The sequence below is a fragment of the Sinocyclocheilus grahami genome, unplaced genomic scaffold (genome assembly GCF_001515645.1).
Source record: "Sinocyclocheilus grahami isolate Dianchi unplaced genomic scaffold, SAMN03320097.WGS_v1.1 scaffold433.1, whole genome shotgun sequence".
NCBI classification, from domain to species: Eukaryota; Metazoa; Chordata; class Actinopteri; order Cypriniformes; family Cyprinidae; genus Sinocyclocheilus; species Sinocyclocheilus grahami.
Window position 1 is genome coordinate 621,559 of NW_015505612.1, and position 27,097 is coordinate 648,655.

At 35.4% G+C, this 27,097-nt stretch overlaps 1 protein-coding gene across 1 annotated transcript in view; it reads left to right on the top strand.

Moving 5' to 3' along the window:
• Positions 1–1,212: 1,212 nt before the first annotated feature.
• The window catches only part of col6a1 (collagen, type VI, alpha 1), a 33,462-nt gene continuing 7,577 nt past the window's right edge, over positions 1,213–27,097 (top strand). Inside the window, exons 1-23 of the mRNA XM_016233506.1 lie at positions 1,213–1,464; positions 3,020–3,149; positions 3,865–4,065; positions 4,182–4,341; positions 5,711–5,824; positions 10,118–10,138; positions 10,236–10,256; positions 10,342–10,386; positions 10,550–10,603; positions 12,197–12,241; positions 12,349–12,375; positions 12,529–12,555; positions 12,652–12,696; positions 13,948–14,001; positions 14,936–14,998; positions 15,697–15,759; positions 15,947–16,000; positions 16,119–16,154; positions 16,324–16,386; positions 17,524–17,586; positions 20,738–20,800; positions 20,898–20,960; positions 23,710–23,739. Coding sequence (XP_016088992.1) covers positions 1,377–1,464; positions 3,020–3,149; positions 3,865–4,065; positions 4,182–4,341; positions 5,711–5,824; positions 10,118–10,138; positions 10,236–10,256; positions 10,342–10,386; positions 10,550–10,603; positions 12,197–12,241; positions 12,349–12,375; positions 12,529–12,555; positions 12,652–12,696; positions 13,948–14,001; positions 14,936–14,998; positions 15,697–15,759; positions 15,947–16,000; positions 16,119–16,154; positions 16,324–16,386; positions 17,524–17,586; positions 20,738–20,800; positions 20,898–20,960; positions 23,710–23,739 — 1,530 coding nt within the window. The 5' untranslated portion in view covers positions 1,213–1,376. The remainder of the gene's footprint in view (positions 1,465–3,019; positions 3,150–3,864; positions 4,066–4,181; positions 4,342–5,710; positions 5,825–10,117; positions 10,139–10,235; positions 10,257–10,341; positions 10,387–10,549; positions 10,604–12,196; positions 12,242–12,348; positions 12,376–12,528; positions 12,556–12,651; positions 12,697–13,947; positions 14,002–14,935; positions 14,999–15,696; positions 15,760–15,946; positions 16,001–16,118; positions 16,155–16,323; positions 16,387–17,523; positions 17,587–20,737; positions 20,801–20,897; positions 20,961–23,709; positions 23,740–27,097) is intronic.

The window sequence follows — 27,097 nt, forward strand, 5'->3', positions numbered from 1 at the left end:
TAATACAGTGTGATATATTAAAATCCGCACATGGGTGGCGCTGTTTCTCTTTCAAAAACAAACGCGCACGAGGGAGTGGCGTTATTTTTGCCGTTCATATGTTCCTCTTTATTCTTTCTCTCTGGCCTCATCAGTTGGTCTACATGTAGACGAGATGCAGATGTGGAAAGACCTTTACCCTCCCCCTCTGGAAGAGAAAAGACATTCTCAGATGTCTCGATTATTCGTTGTTCCCTCTCTCTCTCTCTCTCTCTCTCTCTCTCTCTCTCTCTCTCTCTCAAACTATTCACCTCTCAGCTTTTGAAAGCTGTGTATCTTTGAGTGGTAAGGCTACATCACACTTCTCACCTCTCCTGACAACACGACTCTTTCTGCTCATTCTCTCCAGAACACAGAGCATCTTTCTGCTTCTGCCCATCCAAAAACCGCAGAGCTTCATCTCACATGCACACACACCAAAATGTTACCCATTTAGTTTCAAAGGTAACCAAACTTTCTACAAAAAAAAAACAACAACTTAATTTATGGAATAAAACCTGGTATTACAGTCAGTATCATTGAAAAAAACAAACAAACAAAAATCTTCTCGAAAGTATATATTCTCCCAAATCGAATTTATTATGATCTTATAATAGTAGCAATAATTATATATAGCCTATATAAATTATAATATATTTATTCTTTTTTAGAATATATTATATAGAAGAAAAAAAGTTGTATTTTGGGAATTTGCGTTCATAAGCAATAATATCAATATTTCATATACATTCAAATATGAATATATATGAAGGCATTCATTCAAGTTTCATGATATTTCAAACTACTGGACTGAATTACAGTTTGAAATGTTTGTCAAATGTATTAATGGAAGTAAAAAAATACAATTATATATTAAAACATAAAATTAATATATTAAAGTAAAATGGGCCATTATTAAGAATGCAATGTATCTTTTTAGTTATTTTCTTACTTTTCTTTTGCATAATGGTGGTATAATCATTGTGCAGAAAAGCGTCTTCAAACATCAGAAATGGTTTGCATTAGGCACATTAAACATAATAATGTTCACAAAGTGCTTCTTGATTATGAATATAACTCATATTTTGAAGTGTTTCAGGGTCTAACATCGGTGTAGAGCGGCACAGATGAAGCCCTGAAGTAGATATGAGTGAACCGAGCTCCTCCTCCTCCCCCCTCCTGCTGTAAGGCGTTTCATTTGCTTTGCGCTCTGAGCGGACGCACCACCGTGCCACTGTCCGCTACTTCATCTCACCCGAACCTGTTTTCATATTTCATTTGCAATCATATCACTCCTTCTGTTCTGTGTGTCCCTCAACATCAGTTTGCACGGTTAACGTGCGTTAACATCAGGATCTATGGCGCTGAATGGATATATATTGACCGCGCTGTGCGCACTTTGGGCAGGGATCTTCGCTCAGGATGCCCAAATACCCTCTTTCAGAGGTACTTATGAATATTTTTCCGTTCATGTTGCATTGACTGTCTTATTTGTAATGGAAAAATATGTTTTGCATTTTCGGTATTACTGCTGTCTCTGTGCGTAAAAGTCGAATATGAGTTATATCAAACAGATATTAAATGCAACTGCAAATAAACGATCGACATTCAACATTCTGCACTATATGGGGTTTTTATTGTGTTTAACGTTTGCTCTTTTGTTATAATAAACATAGACACGTTATAAGAAGTTGTATAGAGGTATTTCGAATCATAGTATTTGGTATTGTGTACTGTAGTAGCGAGTTATGTCATGGAATCATAGAAAGGTTTATCCAATGCAAATTGACATCCATCCATCCATCAGGAGATACCTGATGATGATGTGATGCTGCTTGTTTCAAAGTATATGCAGGATATTGTTATGCTTTGATGCATCACAAATAAACAAAATTATGCTTTAATGCAAAGGAAATGAGGGTAGTGAATTATTTGTTGAGATGCAACTTATGATTTTGGAGAACCCTTGTGCTTCTTTGCAAGAAAGGCCTTGGTTTGGGCCACATTTATGGATTCCTCCTATATATTCTGTGCTTAAATTAAAAAAAAAATAATAATAATAATATATATATATATATATATATATATTTTGAAAAAATTATATCTAACTGTTCCAAAGAGATGGATTTTGATTTTTGAAGTTTTTTTTTTGATTAGGTAAACATTTAATGACATTGGTGCAATTTCTTTTATATTTTACATCTGGATTCATCTGAACATACCTGTACACAGTATCTCAAACACTTTAATACTGTATTCAAATGACCTGTAATATCACATGACTGCAGGGTTTCGGTCAGGTGATGCTAATTTCTCAAGTTGATAATGGAGCAAGAACTTTCTTAGCAACCAATAGGGGGAGCTCATTATTTTTCCTAACTAACCGTAATTATCATGATTAGGAAGTGATATTATGGATTCCTCCTATATATTCTGTGCTTAAATTAAAAAAATAAAAATAATAATAATATATATATATATATTTTGAAAAAATTATATCTAACTGTTCCAAAGAGATGGATTTTGATTTTTTAAGTTTTTTTTTTTGATTAGGTAAACATTTAATGACATTGGTGCAATTTCTTTTATATTTTACATCTGGATTCATCTGAACATACCTGTACACAGTATCTCAAACACTTTAATACTGTATTCAAATGACCTGTAATATCACATGACTGCAGGGTTTCGGTCAGGTGATGCTAATTTCTCAAGTTGATAATGGAGCAAGAACTTTCTTAGCAACCAATAGGGGGAGCTCATTATTTTTCCTAACTAACCGTAATTATCATGATTAGGAAGTGATAAATGAAAGTTAATAAACACTGAAAATTAATATTTATATAGCATTATGAACAGTGAACACTGTTTACTGTTTTCATGCAAGCTCACATTTGAAGCTTTTTAGCTGATGTTTTACCTTAAGTCAAGTACGTAACCCTGATAGACTAGACCCATAAAGAACAGATAATTTTGTGATTCTCCTCCTGTCTTCCTGCAGAGTGTCCTGTGGACTTGTTCTTTGTGTTGGACACATCTGAAAGTGTGGCCCTCAGAGCCAAACCTCCAGAGTTTTTCATCAACCAGATCAAGAACTTCACTAAGATGTTCATCGATCAGCTGAAAGACATGTATGCTATCTTTAAATGACATATTCTGATTGATATATTGTAAATACTTTGACCAAGAAATTCTGTATTTATCCATTTGTATAATATCTAGCATATGCTTTAAAAGGTTCACAATGTATATCCTAGAAAATGCCGGTTCATTGAATGGAGCCTCACTTTGGTGGCTGCCATATTGAGATCATGTGAACAAATTTTATTAGCTTTTTTCTAGTTGTGTGATTCTTCTATACTGTCAAGAGATAACAGTACCTGTGTTATTTAGCATTTTTACATACTGTTATAGTTTTAATTAATATTTTTAATTAGCTTTATATTTTCAGTTTGTATTTTAATTTTACTTTTTAGTAATTTTGTCATGTGCTTTTGTCATTATTATTATTATTATTTAATATTACTATTTATGTTTAATTTATTATTATTTTAGTTTTAGTTCTGTTCTAGTTTTAATTTATTTTCAGTTTGTAATTTTACTGCTACATCTTAAACTCATTTCAGTTACTTATCAAGGCATTTAATATTTATAATTTATTTCAGCTTTATTCAGTTTTTAATAGTTTGTTTTATTTTAGTTAGTTAATGATAATAACTTTGCTCAGTACTGTTGTATCAGCCAGCAAACAAATGTTTTTTTAGTGCACCTTTAATAATGAGTAAATTTTTACTTTATTGCTTTTCTACAAATTTAATTTGATCATATCTGTTGTGTTGTTGCCAGACCACAGCAATGTAATCGCGATGTGACTTGGAACTCTGGAGCGCTGCACTACAGTGACGACACCGAGCTGGTGATGGGGTTAGTTGACCTGAAAACAAAGCGTTCTGAGCTGAAGGCTGCCATAGACAAAATCAAATACATCGGCAAAGGAACGTACACTGACTGTGCCATCAAGGAGGGTATCTCTGAGCTACTCCGAACGTATGTACATTTTTTGGCATTACTTAAAACTGCATATGCATTTTAAAATGTAATATTTTACAAATGGCCATTGCATGTCACATTGCGTGTAAATAGCCACATGCATCTGCCTGCAGGGGCACCCATTATCATGAGAATAAGTACATTGTGGTGGTCACGGATGGTCACCCTGTGACTGGCTACAAGGAGCCATGTGGTGGGGTCCAGGAGGCTGCCAATGAGGCACGACAACACTCTATCAAAGTGTTCGCTGTGGCCATCTCACCTGACCAGGAGGTACCGTACAAATAATAGATGCTGCTTGGATTTGAAGTGCATTGCATGACATTTTCTGACATGTATACATATACGATTGAAGCATACAATGAGTTTTTAGGTAGACACTGTGTGACTTTAGTAAGCTCAGCCTCTAGACCACCAGATGCAGTTCAATTAAACCAAAATGAAAGGTAAAGGTAAAATCTTTACTGATTTTTGTGCAACTTCAATATTCTTGGTATATTTCAAGATGAACATATACTGTACTGAAGCAAATTTGGTTTATTTATTTATTTATTTTTTAGAAAAATCATGTTAAAAAATCAAATCTGATCCATCAGCCTTTAGAGGAACATTTATTTATCCATCTCTTGACCATCATTGTATTGCATTGCATTATATGTTTTGCCCCCCACAGTAAAAACTACAGAGCTTTGATCATAAACCTAAGCATTTAAATATAATTTTACTAATACATACAGTCAAACCAAAAATTATTCAGACACCAGATATAATTTTTGATATTAGTTTTACTAGTGGGTGCAGGACAATAAAGTTCATTTATGTAGGTGAGGACAGCAAAATAAAGTAAACTGTGACATATTATACCCAAAAATTCTTCATACAGTGGACCAAAAATTATTTAGACACTTTGACCTGACCAGGCTTTGCTTAATTGTTATCTGACATTATCACAATGAATTTGTTCTGACACAGTTTAACTCTCTTGTCAAGTTTTTGTCATATTTTATTTTTCTAAACTATAGCGAATAAACTGTGATAATGTGCGAAATGTTGAAGGTGTCTGAATAAATTTTTGGTTTGACTGTATTATTGGGAGATATAGAACTGATATTTTATGTAAGTAGTTTGCTATACTGTTATAAAAATCTCACTGATTTGCACTACAAGCTATCACAATTAAAAAATAAATCAGTAACTGAACCAAACTGCATATTTTTACTCAGTTTGGGCCTCTGAATGAAACTGATTTTCATTCTTTCTCAAGTTTGAGCACCATGTTCTCCTCTGTCATATCATATGATCCATAAAAGAAGTCTGATGCATCGATTATGATACTCAAACACACACACACACACACACACACACACACACACATTATTATTTCTGAGTTTTATTTAAAACACATAGCAAGTAAACTATATAAAAACTGCAACCTAGCAATAAATCAGACATATTTTTCCTGTGTAAGTGGGCGACTATAATAAGCAGCAGTGTGGAATAGACAAACCGATGGTCAAAAGTCTGGCCACACAAGAATACACAACATGTGATGTTTTTGGTGAGAAAGAGACTTTTTTTTTTCTCATGCAAATGTATTTGGACAAGCAATAATGTTTCCCTTTTCTTTCAATTGTCTTCTCAGTACACCAGACTCTCTGTCATTGCCACAGATGTAAACTACAGACAGAACTTCACCGCTGCAGACAAGTCCCGCTCCTCACAAATGGCCACTATAAACTCCATCGTCAACATGATTGTGAGTGTCGTAACACAAACTCACCACAACAAGGATGTTTATTTGTATATATGTATATATGATTTTCCTGTGGATTTATGGGTTGGACTGACCCAAACACATTCAGAATTGATTTGCCTGAAGAAAAAGAATTTAGAAACTTTGCTTGAAATTGCATGATTAAATGTTTATTTGAGAAAAGATTACACTGGCATAAACATAAAGTGTACCTTTAACTATTTACACTACCAATCAAAGTTTTTTTGGGGGGGGTCAGTATTTTTTTTTTCTTTTAATACAATCATTTTACAAAAGATTTCTGTTTCAAATTAATGATGTTATTTTGAACTTTCTATATGATTTTCCTGTGGATTTATGGGTTGGACTGACCCAAACACATTCAGAATTGATTTGCCTGAAGAAAAATTATTTAGAAACTTTGCTTGAAATTGCATGATTAAATGTTTATTTGAGAAAAGATTACACTGGCATAAACATAAAGTGTACCTTTAACTATTTACACTACCAATCAAAGTTTTTTTGGGGGGGGGTCAGTATTTTTTTTTTCTTTTAATACAATCATTTTACAAAAGATTTCTGTTTCAAATTAATGATGTTATTTTGAACTTTCTATTCATCAAAGAATCCTAAAATATACTGGTTTTAAGCAGCACAACTTGTTTTCAATTTTGATAATATTGACACGTTTTTTGAGCAGCTAATCAGCTTATTAGATTGATTTCTGAAGGATCATGTGACACTGAAGAATGGAGTAATGATGCTGAAAATTTAGCTTTGCACCACAGGAATAAATTACATTTTAAAATATATTATAATATAAAACTGTTATTTTAAATTGTAATAATATTTCACAAAATTACTGTTTTTACTTTATTTTTGATTAAATAAATGCAGCCTTGGTGAGCATAAGAGTATCAAAAAATATTAAAAACTGTACTAACCCCATTTTTTTTTAATGGTAGTGTATATTGCTAAATTGATTCTAGTTTATAGGCTCAATGCAGCATTTATTTTTTAAATCCAATTTTCACTTAACACATGAGCTCAGTGCAGAGGGAATTTCAACAAACTGAACTTCCTTTATCTGTGCGCCATCAACAATGACAGCTATTGTAAGCAAGACTTTTTGATTAAATAAATGCAGCCTTGGTGAGCATAAGAGTATCAAAAAATATTAAAAACTGTACTAACCCCATTTTTTTTGAATGGTAGTGTATATTGCTAAATTGATTCTAGTTTATAGGCTCAATGCAGCATTTATTTTTTAAATCCAATTTTCACTTAACACATGAGCTCAGTGCAGAGGGAATTTCAACAAACTGAACTTCCTTTATCTGTGCGCCATCAACAATGACAGCTATTGTAAGCAAGACATTAGAGCTTATGACAATTCAAAATCAATGTTTGTTGATTTTGAAAAAAAAATCATTGTTTATTTATAAAGCACTTTTAAAAAAACAAGTGTTTACCAAAGTGCTGTACAAGCATCCTCAACTAAAAACAGTAAACACATAAAAACAAACATAAGACCAAAACAATCATAAAACCTGCTCTCATACTGTGTTAAATGCCAAAGAGTAGAAATGGCAAATTAATCCAAAGTTTTGGAGGTTGTCAATGCAAAAGCACTGTCCCCCCTAGTTTTTAGCCTTGTTCGAGGAACAACCAAAAGTAAATGCTCAGCATGATGTGCTCTTGACGTAGAACGTAACTTTATTAAATCAGAAAGATATCTTTGTGCTAGTCCATTTAGTGATTTAAATACTAAAACCAAAATCTTAAAATCAATTCTAAAATGAACAGGAGGCCAGTATTGGCATACTATGTCCTTGCTTGCACGTTGCTGTTAACAAACAAGTGGCAGAATTCTGTACCATCTGCAAACATGTTGGGGAGGCCTGGCTAATACCCACATAAAGGGCATTACAGTAATCCAGGCGATAAATAAATATCTATCTAAATAAATATCTAAATAAAAATACGTATAACTCTTTCGGAGTCATTAAAAGACAGAAAAGGCTTGACTTTGAATAATCAACTGGAAAAACTAACTTTAATTACTGAATTAATCTGTTTATCCAGTTGTTTTTGAAGTCACTGTCCATAATGACACCCAGGTTTTTTACATTGGGCTTCACATATGGTTTTAAAGCACCAAGATCCAGATAAGAAGAATCACGAGCATCCCCGGATCCAAATACCACAACTTCTGTCTTTTCTTCATTGAACTTTAAATAAATTAAGGCCAACCAGGTTTAATATCTTCAAGACAGTCCAACAATAGTGCTAAGGACTTTGCATCTTTCCGTTTTAAAGGCAAATAAAGTTGTGTATCATCTGCATAACAATGAAATGAGATGCCATACTTCCTACAAATTGACCCTAATGGAAGCAAATATAAAGAGAACAGGATAGGCCCAAGAATGGAACCTTGAGGAACCTCCACACGAGAGGGATCCTGAATAGGACACAAAATCTCCAAGGCGGACAGAAAAACTTCTGTCAAATAAGTACAAATAAGATCTAAACCACTCCAAAGCAGTACTCTTAATCCCAACACAATGTTCTAAGTGGGAAATCAAGATCTTAAAGGGGTCATATTTTTCCTTTCTCTTTGAAGTGTTACAAGCTCTTGGTGCATAAAGAAGATCTGTAAAGTTGCAAAGACTAAAGTCTCATATCCGAAGAGATATTCTTTATAAAAGTTAAGAGTCAACCACACCTACCTAAAACGGCTCGTTTTAACACGCCCACAGATGTCTACGTCACAATGTGGAAAGATTTGTATAACACCGCCCAAATGTTCACACAAAGAAAGAAGGCATAACTTTTATTCTCGCTGTAGTATTGTTGCTGCCGCCATGTCGTGAAGACGCTGTGTGTTTCGTTGTGAAAGCGAAACTACTTTGTTTGGTCTTCCAAAAGAGGACGATATCCTCGGGGTCGTCACATGTGGTTGCCGTAAGCCCGCCGGCCGCACCGTTCTCAAGCCCGCTGTGTGTGACGCTGTGTGTTTTGTTGTGAATGCGAAACTACTTTGTTTGGCCTTCCAAAAGAGAACACAACTAGAAATCAGTGGTTAAGTTGTATTTACAACACTGTTCCAGAACAGTTCAACTCAAATATTCAGATGTGTGCAGCACATTTTATGGAGGACTGTTTCCTGATCCTGGGAGAGTAGACTACAATGCCGGCTGTTCTGACTCACAGCCTGTAAGCAAGTTTTTATATTTAAAGGATTTGCCACTGATGATTCAAACGCGAGTTTTGAGCAGTGTAGAGTAGCGCTTGTTGTTTGTCATTTCTCCGATCACAAATGCAGACATGGTTTTATGTTTACGCGCGGTGCAACGTGTAAAAAGACAGTATAAGTCATTATAATCCGTAATTATGTCCCCACTGGATGCAACAAATGCCTCATTTATAATGGGTTTTAATGTTTTTGTCTCGTCGCTACGGCCGGACAGGGCATCACAGTATGGTAGGGGCGTAACATTTCCGTCACACGCTTGAGGTATTCGGCCAATCACAACACACTGGATAGCTGGCCAATCAGTGTTCACCTTGCTTTTCAGAACGATGAGCTTTGTAAAAATCGACACGTTTCAGAAAGGTGGGGCATAGAGGAGAAACAATAATTTACAGTATGTTTAAATAACCTTAAACCGCATAAACACATTTCATTACACCAAATACACAAAATAATGTTCTTTTTAGCAACATCATATGACCCCTTTAAGGCCTACCGTGTCAAATGCAGCCGTAAGTTCTAAAAGCAAGAGAACAGCATAATCACCTGAGTCAGTGGCTAGTAACAGGTTGTTAAAAACTTTGACAAGTGCACTTTCAGTGCTATGACAGGATTTAAAACCAGATTGGAACACTTCCTTAAACCCATGTAGATCTAGAAAAGATTGCAATTGTATAAATATAACCTTCTCTAATACTTTGGACAGGAATGGCCGTTTTGATATAGGTCTGAAATTGGCGAGAACCAAGCTGTCCAAATTTGACTTTTTGATCAATGGTTCCATTATTGCATGTGTAAAATTCTGGTTTCATTTTACCAATAATATCTCTCAAAGAAGAAAGAGACACGTGTTAAAAACAGCAGAGCACATGCTAGTGATAGATGGATCAACAGAGGGAAGTGAGATATGAGATCTAACAGTGGCAATCTTATAAAAAAACAAATGAACAATGTAATGTAAAAATGTAAAAAAAAAAAAAGCAATTGTGTGTGTAGATTTTGTCTAATGTTGTCCTCTCCCCCTTTTTTGATTTTCATTCTAGACAAATGAAACAAAGGATGTGGTATGTGGCTTTTCCATAGCTTTTGCACATTTAATGCAACACTAATTTTTACTTTGTACATTAGGATATTAATTGTCTTCTTAATCTTTTCTTTCAGTGCTGCTCCTTTGACTGCAACGTAAGTAACATTACTTGTCTAATCCATTCAAACATCTTGTATGAATGTTTTCTGTTTCTAAATGTTTCATGCAATATTTTCACAGGCCCCTGTCGGCCCTGTCGGAGCACCTGGTGACTTAGGACAAAAAGTGAGTATTAAAAAAAAATATATTTTTTATGTCTTTATGTTGCTTCTTCATCCATATGCATAGAAAGCACCTGTGTATTCCTATGAAATGTTACAAGTATTCACGTTTAATTCACTATCAGCATGCACAGATGACTGTGACCTAACCTTTTCTTTTTCTGCAGGGAGAAGCTGGAAGACCAGGCATGCCGGGAGAGAAAGGTGATGTTGGAGCTCAGGTAAGCATCTGCTTTTAGATATGCTCCTGTTCAGAAGTGATAGTGGGTGTTTGCAGGAGTACATCTGAAATTTCTGTGCTCCTCCACTTTGTTTCTGATCCAGAAAACACTTGGGATCAATTATAATGCTGAACTTGCTCATATTTAGATGTAGGGATTTAACCTAAACCTCTTAATCTTAAGTATTAAACTTTGGCACCAAACTTGTCGACCTATGATTTCCAGCTTGCAGATGATTAGATGCCAAAAAAAATCAAAAATTTCTAAAGAATCTAGTTTATTTTTACAGATTTAATAGAAGTGAGGTGTCATAACTCACATCTAAAAGTCCATTTACAAGTCAAAGTTTTAAATGATTCTAATTCTATGAGAATAGAGATAAAAACAGAGAAACAATATCATTGGAATAACTTTCAGAACAATTTTACAAAACATTGACAGCCAATCAGAATACTTAAAATCTTTAAAAAGCTCAATCATTTAAACCGGCAGATGACAAAACGGCACTGCACACTTATAATAAACGGAATAAAATCATGGTTGATGTGGACGCTAATATAGTTATCGTTATAGTTATCACTGTTGGTGTAAATGGGCTATACACAGTATACTAAAGGTGCGGTCACATTAGCATTAGCAAAAAAGGTTTATTGTCTATTGTCGATAGTGTAAAGATGGACTGTATAAAGCACCGCTCACACTGAAATCACTTTCAAACCAAGAAGCTTTTTGTTGGTCAACATAGCAAATATGCATGATCAACGCTGCGAAATCTGCATGAGGAAATTTTTCACCCTCACACAAAATTCCTGATTGTGTAGATTCGGTAAATATTCTATTTAAATTAGTAGATTTATTGTTCTTCAAAAATTTGTTGAAGAACAATAAATATGTCCGCACCTTTAGAATGAAGTCAAAATATACAGCTGTCAGGTAAAAAGTCAATTGTATGTGCCTATTATTGTGCTGATTAATACTTTTCATATGGCTATGAGATCATTGTGTCGAATAAATGTTCCATGTGTCCCTGGATTTCTTTGTTGATAATCCAATCAAAGCAAAACCCTCGACTGACCCCGAGGTCTTTCATCTTCTGCAGCTGTTACGATTTCAACGATCTGTTAAAATTAGTTTTTTTTTCTCTGAAATTGCTGGTGGACTTCCTGTCTGAAACATGCATACAGTTTTACTATGTTTGTAAGGATGTCTTCTGAAATTTAGTCCTTGGAAGTGTCATGAAAGAAGCACACACACTGGGAAGCATCCAGCTATGCTATTAAACAGCAAATGGTGACTGAGCCAGCTATTCTATTATTTAACAGCAAACGCTGATTGTGTCGACATAACAATAATCACAGCATACAGTTGACCCCCTAAAGCCCTGTAGGAATATTTTGGTTAAAGATACAATCTGAGACTTGAATCTGGCTTTATCCTTGTTTATCCTCACTTAAGGCCTGTTAATATTGTCACTGTAGGTTTCAGGGCAGCCATATTAGCAAATATCTCTGCGTTAGTTATTTATGTCACTACAATATCCAGCAAAATTATGTTTGGCATTTCTCTCTGATGTTTCTTTTCTTCTCCTATTAGGGAAGTCCTGGTGATCCCGGTCCAGTCGGTTACCAAGGAATGAAGGTCTGTCTTCCGCTCTCTCTCACAAATATTTACATTCTGTTGATATTACAGTTGATTTGTGCGCACTTGCTGAAACGATAATCCATACTATTTTCCTTTCCTTCCAGGGAGACCAAGGAATAAGAGGTGATAAGGTAAAAGAGACAGAGCTTCCTTGCTGATTCGACAGACATTTTTAAATTTTTTTAATCAAAAGCACATTCTAAGAGTCTGCAGTTGATTATTTTCTCTCATAATTTATTCTGGAATTGCTAAACATCACAAATACACTTGTGTTTTATCTGTAGGGAGGGAGAGGTCATAAAGGCTTCGAGGTGAGCTTATTTATTAGCATTCTCTTTATTTATTCAGTTTTGCCAGTTTTTACCAGTTGTTTATCATGCTGAATTGAAACCCAATCCTACTTTTAGGGAGACAAAGGTCGTCATGGTCTTGATGGCGTCGATGGACGTAAGGTAAGTGCTGATGTCCTCTTCCTATATGACACAAAAACAGCATTTTAAAGGGATAGTGCACCTAAAAATGTACCAAACCTTTATATATTTTCTTCTTCCATGCACCAAAAAATTTGAAATTTTGCATAAAATTTGCTGCTATTTCCCATATATTAAGAGCGAATGGAGTCAGGGATCATCAAGGTCTGAGGATGACTTTAAACGATCATAAGTGTGAATAAAATGGCTTATATGACTACATTTTAAAGCGATGAGACTGAAAATTAGATTATTTAAATCAGAAAATCTTCCGATAGTTTTCAAACCTTCCATAGTTTTCAAATTTTGTGTGTGTTCATGTACAGTCATGTGATGGCAGTGTCAAATTAACAAATGATAGTTCAAGGATTTTTAGTAATGCTTTACATTTTGATTTGTCCTTCATACAAAGCTATCAAATGGCGTTTAGAAGATTTGGAATATATAGTGCACAAATTGTATGGTACGTCTTTTATTTGCTTTTTTGACAGCGCCGCATCCCCATTGACTTTCACTGTGCAGGAAAAAGCAGCGTGGATGTTCTGCAAAATAACTCCCTTTGTGTTAAACAAAAGTTGAAAACTGGTTTGAAATTACATGAGGATGATTAAATGAATTGAATATTGACAAATAATACACTGCTGTTAGATTTGACGTTATTTCTCTCTCATCTTCCTGTGCTGCTTTCTTTGGTATCCTGTGTCAGATTTCAGGTTAACAGTATGTGAACAATAGACACCGAAAACATGGCATGGCCATCTCTCTTGTTTTTCTGACACTTATCCCATTTCTGCTTTCATGTCTGTCGCTTCTTAAGTGTGTCTGCCCTTTGGGAAAACAGCCTAGTCTAGTGTCTCTGACCCTTGACTTCACTACTTCTTCATCCTTGAGTCGATTTGCTCCTCTATTAGTTCTCAACATTGTACTGTAACTCTTTCCAAGGCATTTTCCACTCAACAAGTCACTGTCCCTTAACTTCACTCCCCCATCTGTTCATGATTCATCTGAGTTCACAGTAAAACTTGTGATTTACAACATGTATCTGTTTCTGTTGTTATTTTCGGTCTCCATTGCATGCAATCTTGATTTGTAATGTCTTTCCTTAGTACTTTATTTCTTTACTCTTTCTTTGCATGGTGTCACCCTCGAGGTAATTACGTGCAGTTCAGGGTGTTTGACTCCCACCATGAAGAAGAGTGTTTATGTTTTGTGTGTTTGTATTATATTTCATAGGGTGAGCTGGGATTCTCAGGCCTTCCTGGCTGCAAAGGGTCACCGGGGCCAGATGTAAGTACAACTATTATCTGTCAAAAATATGTAATTTTTAAGGGGAAAAAAGTGTGCATCGTCTGCACTTTTTTAACCATGGATAAGCCATAATTAAATCAGAGGTAGTCATGATCAAGCTATATATTAATTGTAATATTCTAGTACTCAAAACAAAGTATCTATTATTAATATTCTGGGTAGGGAATTACACTTGTGCGTGCATGTTTATAAATCTGCTAACTGGGGTTTAAAAACGAAATTTGCACAGGTTAGAGTGCAAAAATATATTTTTATAAATCTTATTTGTTTGCCAGATGTTCCTTTTGTGCATACATATACTTATAGGATGAAATTATATATATATATATATATATAGGATATATAAGATGAAATTTGTTGCAGGTTTTATACTTGTACTCACTTTCAGTAAGTGTTTACAGGGCTTTTGCATGTTCATGGACTCCCATGACAGTCTATCAGCTGAGTGCATGTTTGCATGTCCACATCATATTACTTTGATCCAGATGCATTTGAGCTTCTGTTGATCCAGATGCATTTGAGATTTCTAGATGAAGTTATAGATCTACAAGTTTAGATATCAGAATCTAATTGACTGAGAAGTTGGCTCTCATTCGCCTATAAAACATCACCTCACTAGGACTGTAGATGATACCGGCCCTTTAAGCAATGCTCATAGGCTGGACAGTTTGTCAGTCAGTTTTAGGAGCAGCTGTTTCTACTCAGCCTGCATCTGGAGACCAGGACGTGGGATGTTTGCCTTATGAGCAGCCAAACATTTATCAAATTTGACATCCAAGCTGCTCTCACAACTCTGCACAGTGTTTGTACTTTGTTTACATTCTGTAGTAAAGAATATACTAAAAGAAATGTAGGATATCTGGTTGTGTGTTCTTCTCCTTTATTCATAAAGAATTTTTATTTAATCTGGTAGGGCTTCCAAGGAGATCCAGGTCCTAAAGGAGATCCCGGACAATATGGACTTAAAGGAAAAAGAGTAAGGGATAAGAATGAAAGGTTGATTTTAAAATTTAGATTAAGTTAGAAATCAAGATCAGACATCAATAAGAGCTCTTAGTCTCTTATGCTCATCAAGGCTGCATTTATTTGATCAAAGTAAAAAAAAAAAAGAATTACAGTAAAAACAGTAATATTGTGAAATATTATTAAAATTTAAAATATAATTGTTTTCTATTTTAATCTGTTTTAAAATGTAATTTATTCCTGTCACGGTATGCTGATTTGGTGCTCAGGAAACATTTCTTACCATTATCAATGTTAAAAACAGTTGTGCTGCTTAATATTTTAGTGGAAACAGGACTCTTTAATAAATATAAGGTTCAAAAGAACAGCTTTTATTTTATATGGAAATCTTGTGAAACAATGTCTTTACAGTCACTTTTGATCAATTTCATGCATCCTTGCTAAATCCAAAAAAAAAAAAAAAACATCCATCCTTGAGGACTATTGTTGAGAATTACAAGTTTATACTAAGACCTCTGATTTTTGATTGCTGACTTTATTTTGGCAAATCTAAGCACAATTTGAGACATAGACATTTTCTCAGGAAAACATCTGAGACGCTAGATACTTGAGTGTTGTCTTAAAGAGATATAATTTGTGATATAACCATATTATGAATCATTTCAAGCAGGAAAACATCTTTAAAAACATATCTTCTGTGTTTGATTTCAGGGAGATCCTGGCAGAGACGGTGAACCAGGAAGACCTGGAAACTATGGGCCTTCAGGGGCGAAGGTACAGAGGATTTTGATCTTGCATTAAATATAGTTTTATGACTTTTATTTGGCTGGTAAATGTAACATAACCCTTGACATAGGTTAGTTATGATTTACTAATGCTGTTGTTTGACTTGGGTTTTTTACATTATAACTAATTTTAAAGGACATTGGCTTATCTGCAATCCCATTGTTTGTTGTTTCAGGGAGACAGGGGTCCTCGTGGCGTCAATGGCGATAAAGGGGAGAGAGGAGATGACGTAAGTGTTCTTACTCTTTTTGTCACTTTTTTAAAGACTTGGATTCTAAACATGCAATGTACTAATGGGTGACAGACCTGCTTTTAGTATTATCTAACAGTTTCTTTGTTCTTTTTAGGGACCACCAGGACCAGATGGCACAGGAGGAGAAAAAGTAACCAAGCATTTATATTTACTTCTGTCTTAGTAGCTTGACGTGTGAATGGTTGTGTTTCATGCTGTTTGCAGATGTGGGTCTTTTTGCATTTTATATATGTGATGGTCAAGATATGTGATGGTCAAGATATGCAGGCGATCTGAATTGATGTGTTTTTCTGTTACAGGGCACACCTGGTGAGAAAGGTGAACAAGGTTCCCGTGGTAACAGAGGGCCCAGAGGCGACCCTGTGAGTATATGTCGCATTTAGAAAATATCCCACAATACATCCCTTCCAAACACAATGGTAAAACCCTACTAATCATTTAAAATAAACTTGAAATGACATTCACAAGCCATTAATAATAAAAGTTATTTTGTGGACCTGAGCTTCAGATACAGATCAACAGATGCATTTTAATATTTAAAAACATTTGAACAAATGTTGCTCCTTGACAGAAATATCTTAAAGTCTGTGTAGTAAAAGATGACATTATTTTAGGCTGTAGGGTCGACTGAGTGTCTGAAACTCATTTAGGCTGTAAATTCCTTAATAATTATGACATAAAAAGTTGAAATTATGACATACTAGGTTACAATTATGATATAAAAAGCTGAAATTATGAGATACTAACTCGTAGTTATGACAAAAAAAAATCATAAAATTGACTTTTTGTCATAGTATTATCTCAAAAAAATATAGGCTGTAAGTTCCTCCATAATCATGACAAAATAGGTTATAACTATGACAAAAGTCTAAATTACGACATAAAAAGTCATAATTATGACAAGTGGACGTTATGACATATTAGGTTATAACTATGACATAAAAAGTTGAAATTATGAGATATAAAGTGATAACAAAAACTTTGTCATAGTTATGAATTCTATGCAAAAATGTATACTTTCTATGTAAATTTCGACTATTTAACACATGATTATGTCTTTACACTTTTATCAATAATCATTTTGTTTGGATTTCCAACTGAAAGGTTGAAATATTTTATACATCTTTCTGCATATTTTTTTCTCATTGAAATAGCACACAAATGAATTGCTCACAAGAAAGTAAATTGGTTTAATTTTGATTTCATGCTGACTTAAGACACGTAGTGTTCTCACTAATAAGTGAAATGGCTCTAAAGTCTCTCTTGTTAATCAAATACACATTTTCTTAAATTAAACATATCTGACATGTAATATATGCACAGATATAGTGTACATAATGTCTGTTTCAAACAAATTCATTAGATATTAATTGTGCATGTTCTGTTCGGTAAATTGCTTTTTGACAGCTTAAGCCTTTGGTGTTTATGCACCCAAGAATACAATTATGTTTTGAAAGAATGAGACAAGTGAATTGAATATGGACTTTTAACTCTGGCAGGGTGAACCTGGCCCCCGGGGTGAACAAGGACGTGAGGGATCAGCAGGGCCAAATGGAGAGCCGGTGAGTGAGTGAAGAAAACTATTATGAGTCAAGTCACCTTTATTTATATAGCGCTTTATACAATACCGGTTGTGTCAAAGCAGCTTTACAGTGTCAAACAGGAAAATAGTTTGTCAATAATGCAAGAGGACAAAAACAGAGTCATTTTTCCAGCTAAAGTCAGTTCATTGATGATCCAGTGATATCATCATCCAGTTCAGCTCTCTTCCAGTACACTCTTAAAAATAAAGGTGCTTCAAAAGGTTCTTCAAGCGATGCCATAGTAAAACAGAGTCATTTTTCCAGCTAAAGTCAGTTCATTGATGATCCAGTGATATCATCATCCAGTTCAGCTCTCTTCCAGTACACTCTTAAAAATAAAGGTGCTTCAAACGGTTCTTCACAGCGATGCCATAGAAGAACCATTTTTGGTTCCACAAAGAAACATTCAGTCAAAGGTTCTTTAAAGAACCATCTCTTTCTTACCTTTTTATAATCTGAAGAACCTTCTTTCGCCCCAAATAACCTTTTGTGAAACAGAAAGGTTCTTCAGATGTTAAAGGTTCTTTATGGAACCATTTAGACAAAAGGGTTCTTCTATGGCATCGTGAAGCACCTTTATTTTTAAGAGTGTAGTGTCTGTGCAATCAGTCAAGTGTCCCCAACTAAGCAAGCCAAAGGCGACAGTGGCAAGGAACCAAAACTCAATCGGTGACAGAAATGGAGGAGAAACCTTGGGAGAAACCAGGCTCAGTCATGGGGCCAGTTCTCCTCTGTGAGTGGTATACAACAGATTTTGAGTGTCTAATGCCCTTCAGCATTATCCTGCCTGAACCAAGACACTGCGGGAGTTCAAGCCTCTAAACTCAATCATTTTATCATCTTTTTGCAATTATACACTTCCTTAAATGTTAATCCAGAATTATACAGAGCAGAATTGTGTAGTATGTAAGACATAAGAGCTTGAACAAGAATGAAAGCTTATGACCTCAGGCCACAGGCATTCTGATAGGCCCTCTGAAATCTCTGAGATCATTGGACCCTCTGGGCTGTGTTAGAAGGTAACTTGAGGAACAAAGAAATACGGCCAGTGGTTCTGCCATTTGTGATGGTTTGGGCAGTGGGAGGACAAACAAGGAAAGCTATATAAGTTCCCAAGGTCAGATGGACTCCAGATGGATGAAGTTAGATCGGCTGGGCGAGTTCAAAACTAAGCAGCAGATACAGTTCAACAGATGTATTTAATACCTAAAAGCATACAAATGTTTTTCCCTGAAAGAAATATCTTACACTTTGTGTAGTAAAAGATGACGTTGTTTTCGTTGACTGAGTGTCTAAAACTCATTTAGGCTGTAAGTTGTTCCACTCAGGCCCTAATCACATAAAAACATAGATCATTTCAAATAGAAAAGCACTGGTGATTGTTTTAGATTGTTTAATATATAAGTATTTATAGTTCTGTCATGACAACTCTCAGAAAGATTAGTATGGTAATATACTTAGCAAGGTTAATGTGCTACGCTGCTGCTGTGGCAGAGCAAGTACCTAAACTTGCTGCTGTGAGCATGTAAGAAATACTGCTGTAGCACATATAACATACAGTATATGAGAGTACACTGCACATATAATATATGTGAAAGTATGCATAGCAAATCTATACAGGTGGAGCTGGGGAAGGTGGAGGGTTTGTGAAGCGTGCTGCAAACTGCTATGGAAGACAATGGCCAAGTATTTGAATGTTGAGCAGCAAGCTCATTGGCTGCTGATGCAACAAACACCAGTCAGCTGCGCCATGTGTATAATGACATGATTATATCAGATTGAGTTAGGACCTATCGGTCTGCACCATCTAGAGTTTCATGACACCATCTAGAGTTTTTTTGTTTGTTTTTTTGACCACATGTGCATAATGTGTTTATCTCAAGACAAAAATTCTTGTCTCAATCAAAGGGTTTGGCTAGTTTTTAGGCTTTGAGTAATATTGATTAGAATGGTTCAGCTTTAGGAAGGACATTGAGAGTGATTATACATGCCAGACCTGACTCAAGATTTCCCAGCTGAAACGAGCTAATCTACTTAGATTTTTACCTTGGATTCTTGAGGCTTACAACATCACCAGCTGCACCACAGAACTCCATGTATGTTAGTTCTGTCGGCACTTAACTTTTCTCTACAGCTCTTGTAATCTGCCAGGCCAACTACGAACAGACCGACACATTTCCGTTGCCTCTCAGGACTCTAAATTTCCTGTGTAGCTTACGTGAGAGTGTTTGGAGCATGTGCGTGCCCGAATGGCTCCTCAGTTTCATGGTTTTCTCAAAGTCATCTGTTGTTTCTCAAAAACAGCCGTTTGAGCAGCCCAGCTGCTCTTAAGGCTCTCACATAATCTTCATTAGCGACTACCGAGGACTGCTGTTATCCAAATGCTCACTTTTGTGCTTGAAGTTACCATGTTGTTATGAATGGCTCTGTCTTCAGTGTCCATGTCCTTGACTCTTGATTGACTTTTATCCTCCCCATTTACACTACAGTTTATTGTAAAATAATATATTAAATAATATTAAATTATTATTACATTTAATAATAATATAATATATATATATATATATATATATATATATATATATATATATTACACAATAATATAATATTGTAATATATATTGTAATATTATTAGAATAGTATAATATATATTAATAAATAAATAAAAATACATTTTAAAATAGTTATAAATGTTATATATATATTCTCTGTGGCCTCTTTCTTCTCATATTATAATTTCACAATAATTATTTTAGAATTAGTAATTATAATCCACAAAAAAAGGTAGTAGCGCCAAACACTCGTCCAAATATCCTGTAGGCAAAAAACATATGGTGCGTAGATCCAAAATATACAAAGATACAAAGATGAAAGAGAATTAGTAACAGTAATTTCACATTCAATTAAAAAAATTGGTGAGGTCAGACTGGCCTGTTGGCTTCTTTTAAAGGGGCTTTGGGTCTTTTTCAGCCAGTAAGATTGGGAGACTAACTGGCTGTCCAGCTAAACACCAGCCTGACCAAGCTGGGAGATCATCTTAAACCAGATAAGAAAACTAGTTTAGGCTGGCAGAGGGATCCTAATATATTTGAATACCTTCAGGAATATAATTTTTCCCCATTTCCAACAGGGCGAGCTAGGAAGGACAGGGGCACCAGGTTACCGTGGCGATGAGGGTCCTACTGGGCCAGAGGTGGGTAAGGTTAACTAGTCTTGATTACCTTTCGACATGACCTATTGCTGCATCTGTGACTTATCTACATTTCCCATGTTGCATGTCTGTGCTTTAGGGAGCTAAAGGGCCCAGAGGAATCAAAGGGGCCCCAGGAGACAGAGGCCTGATGGGAGAGAGGGTGAGTTAATCCTTTTGATCTTCAGAACTGGTTTTAACTAACCAAAGGCAGTTGTCTATATTACTTTGTTATTGTCTGTAACAATTTTTTTACCTGACATCATGAAGAATCCTAGAGCTTCTCTCAGAGTTTGGTTGCCGTCTCCAGTGTTGCGTTCAGGCAGCTGTGTATTTCTTGTTGTCATGGATTCAAGGAAGCGAAGTTTGGCTAATCTTTTTTAAGAAGGCTGTATTTTTATTCACCTTCGTTTCAAACAGCTAGAAAGGAAGTCATAAGGTACTTTATTTTGCCAGATTTTTTGTGAGAAAATCACATCAGAGCTAAGTTTTTTTTCCAGTAAACTTACACAGGGTAAACAACTTTGTCATTCTTGAATGCATGCATTCATAATAAAAAATATATTTTAAGAAACATGTGATTATTCCAATCAGTTTGGAAAAACAAGATTGCTTGAGAGCAGAAATTCATTGGAAGTTCATGTTTAACACTTTTTTTAAAAAAGCCAGACTCCTCAGCTGGTTTACATTTTGTAACAGCCCCCACACACTTTCAGTCCAACAGATGGGTCTCCAGCACGCTCACAAAACAACATGTGCTGCAGAAGAGTCACAAGTTTGGACACAAGGCTCTTTTTTGTGCAGATGATTGATTTTAGATGGTGGAAGTTGTGGTAAAGTGTTTTGTATTTGGTCTATTAAATGATGAAATCATGCTATCCGGTAAAATTTAGATATGTTGTTTTAGAACAGCTAATAGGACATTTGTTGCAGTGGAGGCATTATTGGTAAAAATCTTGCATGTTCAAGATGCTTGATTTAGCCACTGCAGTAACATCTCTTCCTTTTGAGAGAATGCAATATCCATTTAGTACATTTTTAGGCTCATTAGTGGTGCTTGCTAGTACATCGTATTTGATTTAACTCTTTTAAGAAACATTTTGGCACTTCATATGTGCTACATATATGAATAATGCCTTAAATCATATTATTTTTCTAAGCAGTCAGACTTAATTTTTTTTCTTGACAGATAATAAAACAGATGAGAAAAAGGCCATAAAGTTGCATTGTACTTGAGCCTTATCTTTGGCGTTTTTTTTTTTTTTTTTTTTTTTCGCGGAGGCATTATTGGTAAAAATCTTGCATGTTCAAGATGCTTGATTTAGCCACTGCAGTAACATCTCTTCCTTTTGAGAGAATGCAATATCCATTTAGTACATTTTTAGGCTTATTAGTGGTGCTTGCTAGTACATCGTATTTGATTTAACTCTTTTAAGAAACATTTTGGCACTTCATATGTGCTACATACATGAATAATGCCTTAAATCATATAACTTTTCTAAGCAGTCAGACTTAATTTTTTTTCTTGACAGATAATAAAACAGATGAGAAAAAGGCCATAAAGTTGCATTGTACTTGAGCCTTATCTTTGGCGGGTTTTTTTGTCTTTTCTGATCCCACACATGTACAGACATCTCAAAGATGCTTTCATTCTCTGCCCTGTCTGTGTTTACAAGTGGAAATATTCTGATTTCATCCCAAAATAAACTTTCCCATCCATCTGGGGTGTTATAAAAAAACACTAGTAGCCTGAAAACAAAGAGTTTGATCCCGTGCATTCATCATTCAGGCTTATTCCCATCAGGAGATGGAAGTGTGCGGGGAATTGACAGGGAACCGACTGCAGATATGACGGCTAATATTGTTGTTTATGTTGTCTAGCTGTGCGCTTCTGCAGTGCAATCTTTTGAGAAAACGGCCCACGTGTTCAGTGCTTTGATCATTTAGGCCATTTTGCACATCTGCAGGATTAAGATAACAGCGTTTTCATCTTAGACGACGCTTTAGCGCTCAGTTTTCATTTGATCTAATCAGCAGGTAGATGTTGAGCAGTTTGTTTTGTAATCCAAGACCCCAAACTTGGATCCCAATGGAATAAATTGAACAACAGGACAAAAGCATGGACTGCAGACTTTGTAATGTCGCACCATACTGTGGATTGCATTTCATTATGTCACTTCCTTACATCTGGGACATATGCATTGTAGGACTGGGCAGTATGACGCTATACTGTATACTGTGTGACGGTAGAAATATGTCAGTGTAGTTAAAATTGAATTTATGTTGAGTTTATATTGTTTTTATTATATTTTCTTTGAATTTCCAGCTAAAAAAGAACGACATCATGATAGATCCTGTGATATAAAATGACCTTGAATGTTGGCTGTAAACATCACACATGCTTATATTAAAGCGCCGAGCTCATGTTTAATTTATACATCGCTTTATTGTGGTTGTACAAGCCGACACAATGGCAATTAATACATATGCTCGCAAGCTTTTATCTTCGGTCATCTGGAGTCCATTTTTGGGGATCGAACGCCCAGACTGCTTCGCTATTCATCACTGTGTTTGTCTTTGTCCATGCAAAGCCAAAAACTTCAAGGAAGTGGAGACATGCATATGTGGAAGAATTGTTTTGCAGCTGTTGGCTTTTCATGGTTCTTTCTTTAGAAATGATGTTCTAATTTTAAAATGATTGCTCTCTCACACCAAAAGAGAGATATTGAGCGAATAGAGAGAGTTAGTTTTTTGTTTGTTTGTTGAGCAGTGATAGAATGCACACTCTAGATGTTTGGGCTCCAGAAATGCCTTTATTAATCATACGGGATGTTTACATGCCACACACATTTTGCAGCAGATGTGTGTAAACAGTTTTCACATGGTGATATTTCTATTAAAGACATTTACAGTATACCCTTTCTAGACTTCTGATATTAGCTGTGTTTGCTGAGGCTGTTGCTGTTTAGCAAATTTAAATGAAGTATTAAACTCGTTATATTGGACTTGTTTGGACTAAGCAATTGGCCCATCCAAAGGAAACCATGTGTTCTTTTGAACTTTTTATTCAAAGAATCCTTGAAAACATGTATCACGGTTTCCACAAAAATTTTTATTGGCATATTAGAATGATTTCTGAAGGATCATGTGACACTTAAGACTGGCTGAAAATTCAGTTTTGCCATCACAGGAGTAAATTATATCTTAAAATATATGAAACTATAGAACAGTTGTTTTAAATTGTAGTACTTTTCATAATATTACTGTACTGTATTTTTGATCAAATAAATGCAGCCTTGTTATGCATACACATTTTTTCCGCCCAAGCAACATATATGTTGTGTTGTTGTTTAATTATTAGAATTATGCTACTTAATTATTATAAAGGAAAGGTTTTAACTGTGTCCAGTTGGTTTCTTTTTGGACATTTACACGATTGTCTTCTAAAGTGCCACATGTGGCAAGGCTGGAAGTGCAACATATACTTGCACTGTCTTATAAAGTGTTCGGACACATTTTGTTAGAAGAGATCACTTAGAGCATATTTGGCGCCTAAAACATGAAAAGGCAATGGCTATAGATAGATGCACTCAAAGTTCAACCACACACACAGACACACACACACTTTAGAGTAATTAGAAATTTACCCTGTGTCTATGCTCATAAGGTCCTGGGCTAGTGCTCGTTTTGGAGGGTTTAATTTTACTGACTAAAGACCCCCTGCAAAAGTTTTCAGTAGTTTACCATACTAAGATTAGTTTAAACAATGGAAACATGCATTTGGTTGTGCAAAGATCAGAAAGAAGCAAACTGACTATAATTTCAAAAGTAATCATTAGCAGAATTGCAGAAGGCCATAAATTAAAATGTTTACTACATGTTTTATAACTGAATCTTAAAGACTGGCCAGAGTCTCTTCATAATAAACATCAGATTCGGAGGGAATAACATTCACAATAATGCAGAAGGAAGAACAATTTAACATGCTGAACAATGATTTAGAGTTCAGTTAAACTGCTGTGATTGAACACACGTGAACGTTTGGGCTACAGAAAGGCCTTTATTAATCAAATGCAATATTTACATGATATCTAAACATTTTGCAGCATATGTGTCTCAGATGTTTAAACTTTACACACAGCTGATCTCTCTGTTTATGAAGATATCTGTTATTAGTAGATTTGCTAAGGCGATCACTATTACTGCTTCTCATACTTAGGGTGCAACTCGTCAAACATTGTTTTTTAAATATTTTATAATCAATTAAACACCTTAGCAGCCGAATAGCAACATGCTATGATCAACTCAGAACACCTATAGCATATAGCAGCATGCTAGCATGCTAGTTTGTTTGTTCGTTTTGTTGATAAATAGAGCCAAACTGAACTGTGTCTGAATCAATAGAATATTAGCAACCAGACTGTTTGATATGGAATGTCATTTGCAAGATATAAACTCGTAATTCAGAGAAAAAAGTCAGAATTGTGGAGATGGTCCTCACTGCAGGACACAAGATCCAGGGGGCGAGGTTGGATCAAGATCCAACTCCTCCCACCTTACATATACCTGGGTAAAGTGGGGACATATGCTGGGTAAAATGGGGACAAACCCAGCAATTGGGCTGTTTTGACCCAGCGGTTGGGTTACTACCCAGAAGGTTGGGTTAAATATTTAACCCAACCGCTGGGTCAAAACAACCCAATTGAGTTTTTTTAGAGTGTACCCATCTCCACTCCCTGATCCCTAAACCTATCCATCTCCACCCCTAAACCTACCATCTCCACCCCCTGATCCCTAAACCCACCCATCTCCACCCCTAAATCTACCAATCTCCACCCCCTAGATGTGGATCCAACCTCGCCCCCTGGATCTTGTGTTCTGCAGTGAGGGGCTACTGGAATTGTGAGATAAACAGTCGCAGTTACCTTTTTTTAAATTCTGTGCCGGAAATAAGCAATTATTTTCCTTGTTTTTCAGAATTGTGAGAAATAAACTAAGAGATAACCACAAGAAAAAAAGTCAGAATTGCAAGTTTATAATTTGGAGTTTATAAATCGCAATTGCGAGATATACTGTAAACTCAGAATTGAAGAGAAGTCGAAATTTTGAGATACAAACTTTGTATTGTGAGATTAAAAAGTGTCAATTTTTACGAGACATAAATTCAGAGTTGCAAAATATTAACTTCTTTAAAAAAGTCTGAAATGCAAGATGATAACTCACCGTTCTGAGAAGAAAAGTCTATCTTTATTATTTATTCTGACTTTATATTTCATAATTCAGACTTTTTTTCTCACAATTGCACAACTCAGAATTGCAAGATTTTCAGAACTGTGAGATGTAAACGCGCAATTCTGAGGGAGAAAAAAAGTCTAAGAAAAGTCTTATTGCAAGTTTATAACTGATTTATTTATATTCTGACTGTCAAAATGTAAATTTTTCTCACAATTGTGAGTTTACATTTCACAATTCTGACTTTTCTGTTTATTTACTTTATTTACTTTTTCTAAGATTCCTCTAGTACAGCTGTCAGGTGATTTGATCACTTTATCTGCATTTGTTTAAAGCGTGCATAAACACTGCATACATACACTGCATTGATTATACATATTAACAGTGATATATGTTTATTTTTCTAGGTGAATGTGTTATTACTTGGCAAAATTGATGTATTTATTATGTTTGTGCTAATGCAAAGTGATGATTTAATGCTGTGTACATTATTTTGTATACATTGATATTCAGGGCCTCACATCTGTTCCATATGAGCCATGAAGGTGCTTTACTCTTCCTTATGTTTGGCTCTGTCTTTCTGCTTTCCAAGACTGTTTGGAAATGTTTTTCTGTCCTTGTAAACAATTGATTGGGCTCCCTCAGCCTCTCCCAAACCCACACTTGGTCTCGTATCTGTCAAGGTAATCACAATGAGCCAAAACAATATTGGCGTGACGGCATCATTTAACCTTGTCCCTACTGTCAGCTCGTTAGGAAAAAGGTCTGTGACAGTTGTGGACTTTGAAGTGAGGAATTTGAAGGTAATTGAAGCAGCATGGGAGAAACGACTTGAAAATGGGGACTGGTGGTTAGTATTATCTCACCACCTGACCTTAATGAAGGGATGAATGTATCTGCTGGGTTGGAGGCAGAACTGTGCAGAGGCAGCTGAATTATTGGCGACCATCTAAATTGTTTATATGGTGCAAGATAGTTGTCTGGGAGAGTTTGAAACAGCTGAATTGCGATGCTTATAGTAATAATATAATAGTGATGTCCAAAAGTCTGAAAATCTGGAATCAAGAG